The 2788-nt window shown below is 36.3% G+C and overlaps 1 protein-coding gene across 1 annotated transcript; it reads right to left on the bottom strand.

Moving 5' to 3' along the window:
* Window positions 1–392: 392 nt before the first annotated feature.
* Window positions 393–1407, bottom strand: LOC18605139 (uncharacterized). The gene has a single exon (XM_007037975.3). The coding sequence runs from the start codon at window positions 1244–1246 to the stop codon at window positions 629–631; it is 618 nt and encodes a 205-aa protein (XP_007038037.3). The 5' UTR covers window positions 1247–1407; the 3' UTR covers window positions 393–628.
* Between the last annotated feature and the right edge of the window lie 1381 nt (window positions 1408–2788).

Here is a 2788-nt window from a genome sequence, read left to right as displayed (position 1 = left end):
TTGTCCAATTTAATTTGGTGACCATACCTTTTTAGTCCCATAGAAATTTCGTGGCTTCTTCCTTCTGCTCTCTGGAAATACATAGTAATATCCTACGGAATCTGAAAATTCATTGCAGACATGGCAGCTCAAATTCTTCCGTTGATCATCCCACGCTTCGATTTTATGGCATTCCACATGGAAAAAGGAGTGGGGTGCCAGTGCTAGTTGCCCTCCCAAGCTGAAATTACTGGATGTTATGGAACCTGGGATTAATTAGATTGGGTTCCATTTCTTCAAAATTATGTTCTGAGTTAGATGCTTGAAGTTGAGCATTTTTATAGTTTATTATAAACACGTACGTGATCAGAGACCAATCTCTTTTCAAAGCCAGAATTTGGATCAAGTTCATGTGAGTAAGAGACTATATATACTGGTAACTATACTCTCCTCTATACAAGAGATAAAAACCAGCATCAGCTCCAGTAAGTTACAGAAAAGAAAGTACATCTTGGAGGTTCATTTAAGAAAATTAAATACTAAGAAGCTAATATAGCTTGTCATGGTTCCAGGTATAAAAGTGGTTTAATTTTCTTCTGTGCCCCATATTATATATTTGCATAATTCCCTTTCCCTTTATTCACTGCTACTAATTAAGTAGTAATCTAGCTTCAAGCCTTCTTTGCCTGTTGACCCTTGCAATGAAATCATCAGCCCTTTTCTTCAATTCTTCAGTAGGCAAAATAAGCTCATGTTCTCCTCCTAAAGCTTCTTTTTCCCTCTTTACTTCTTTAATTTCCTCAACCAGTCTTCCTGTTACTGACACCACTTTGCCTCCAACTTGGCAAGTCCTCTTCAAATTCTCTTGATCAGACGGTTCCATTTTCTGCTCTTTCTTGAGTTCCAGGGTGGAAGAATTTCGAAGGCTTCGACTTCGATCAACGTACTCATCATAGTACGCATCCCCTGGAAGAGAAGGGCCCGCAGCAAAAAACCTGGATTCTCCAATGAGGAGAACAACAATAAGGTTGCCTACGAGGAACAAAAGCTTGGGGCTGTAGAAGATTGAACTCATCTTTGGTAGAGAGATGAAGAGAAAGCCCTTCATTGAGGAACACAAGTAGGGGAACCAAAAAGGGCTGGAACAGAATACACTGCTAGTAAATGCTATGACAGTGTAGAGAAAAAATTTGTCAAGAAGCTGCTGCTTCTTACACTTCTTGGATTTCTTGATGGCTTGAAACTTTTGCATCAAGATAGGGTCCATTCTATTTCTACGAGAGTGGTTAAAGGGGTGTCTAAGGGGGTATTACAATAATAGAGCTCACTTCATCATCTGGTTAGAGAACCAGAGACAATTTGGGGATGAGTCCAGAGGAAAATTTAAAAGAAAATGAGGTGGATTCCCATCTGACTGACCCTAAAGCATTACAACCTGTGGATTATATAGTTGGGGAAAAGGAGGTAAATGTCGGTACGATTTCCACATGTTGCTTTCTTCTTTTTTTTAAATGGGAAGATGACTTTTTGAAAAGCTACGGGAGATTTATTAATTAGTGTTTTATTATTTGGCTACTTTATTTGCTAGGGTAGCTCTACTTTTCCCCTATCAGTTTGTGGTTTTGAATCTTCCACACTAACAAATTCTTAGAATAGAAGGCAATCTGCCATTCGCTTGATTGATTCTACCATGCATCAGTCTCCGTGCAATGGTTTCTTATTTCATTTAAACAGTAGCACATTAAAGAACAAGTCCACTGAAAAAGCATTCATGCTTTCTTTTTCATTCTGGCAGGCTCACTAGAACGGAAGTGGGGTTTTAGCAAAGAAGATCTTTAGCTTTTTCCTTTCATAATTTTATTAGTAGAAGGCACGTTCTCCACTAGAACTCATGTAAAGGGGAGCTAGTGTAGTACATGGGAAGTGGGGCAATGGGGCATAATAAAAGAAAGAGGCATGTTTGGATATTCTTTAAAAGAAGAGAAAATGGCTCGCAAATCTGATGTAGGATGACTAAATTCTTGCTCTGCTATTCTGGATTAGCTGAGTCTGAAAAATGGATAACATTTGCTGCACAGGTGCTTTACTGATAACGGTTCTCAGATAGTACAGAGTGGATTCCTTGATCTTCTTTTCAAAGTCACTTCACCGGCCATGGACTGAAAAATCCTACTTTAATTGATTCTTTAAACTTTAGGAAACATGTAACGGTATTTCTCTGGTTGAAAAAGGAAATTGTATATCATGCCTTAATTATCGGTAATCTGGAATATTTGGAAGCAAATAAAGCCATAGACCTGAATTCGAAGATTAAATTGTAACTACATATCACAAGCATATCTTCCAAGATCAAGGGCATCGATTGAATAACCTGCAATATATATATATATATTTATCTTCTTGTGCTTTGAGATGTGAGAACAATTTACTCTTGTTTTGTGCCAAAAAGAATTGTGGTATGGGAAATCGCCATCAACGTGCCCGACTTGTATTCATGCTTCGTAACATCAAGAGCATGCCTATGCCTGAAGTAACTTACCAGGGAGTGATTGATTCTTGGAATACAATTACGTTACGTTTGGTTCATAGAATAAATAGGAATATATAGGAATAGATAGGAATAGAAAAAAATAATTATTATGTTATAATAGAATAAAATAAAAATAAAATAAAATAATTATTACGCAATTTGATACGATAAATGAAATAGAGTAAAAATAATTATTATGATTTATTATAATATTTGATTAATAAAAATAATTTTAAAATAAGTGTTCGTTTGACCTGACTTATTTTTAGCTTATCTATT

This window comes from Theobroma cacao, chromosome 3 (genome assembly GCF_053813885.1).
Source record: "Theobroma cacao isolate CCN51 chromosome 3, ASM5381388v1, whole genome shotgun sequence".
NCBI lineage: Eukaryota > Viridiplantae > Streptophyta > Magnoliopsida > Malvales > Malvaceae > Theobroma > Theobroma cacao.
This window is presented reverse-complemented; position numbering and strand designations above follow the sequence as displayed.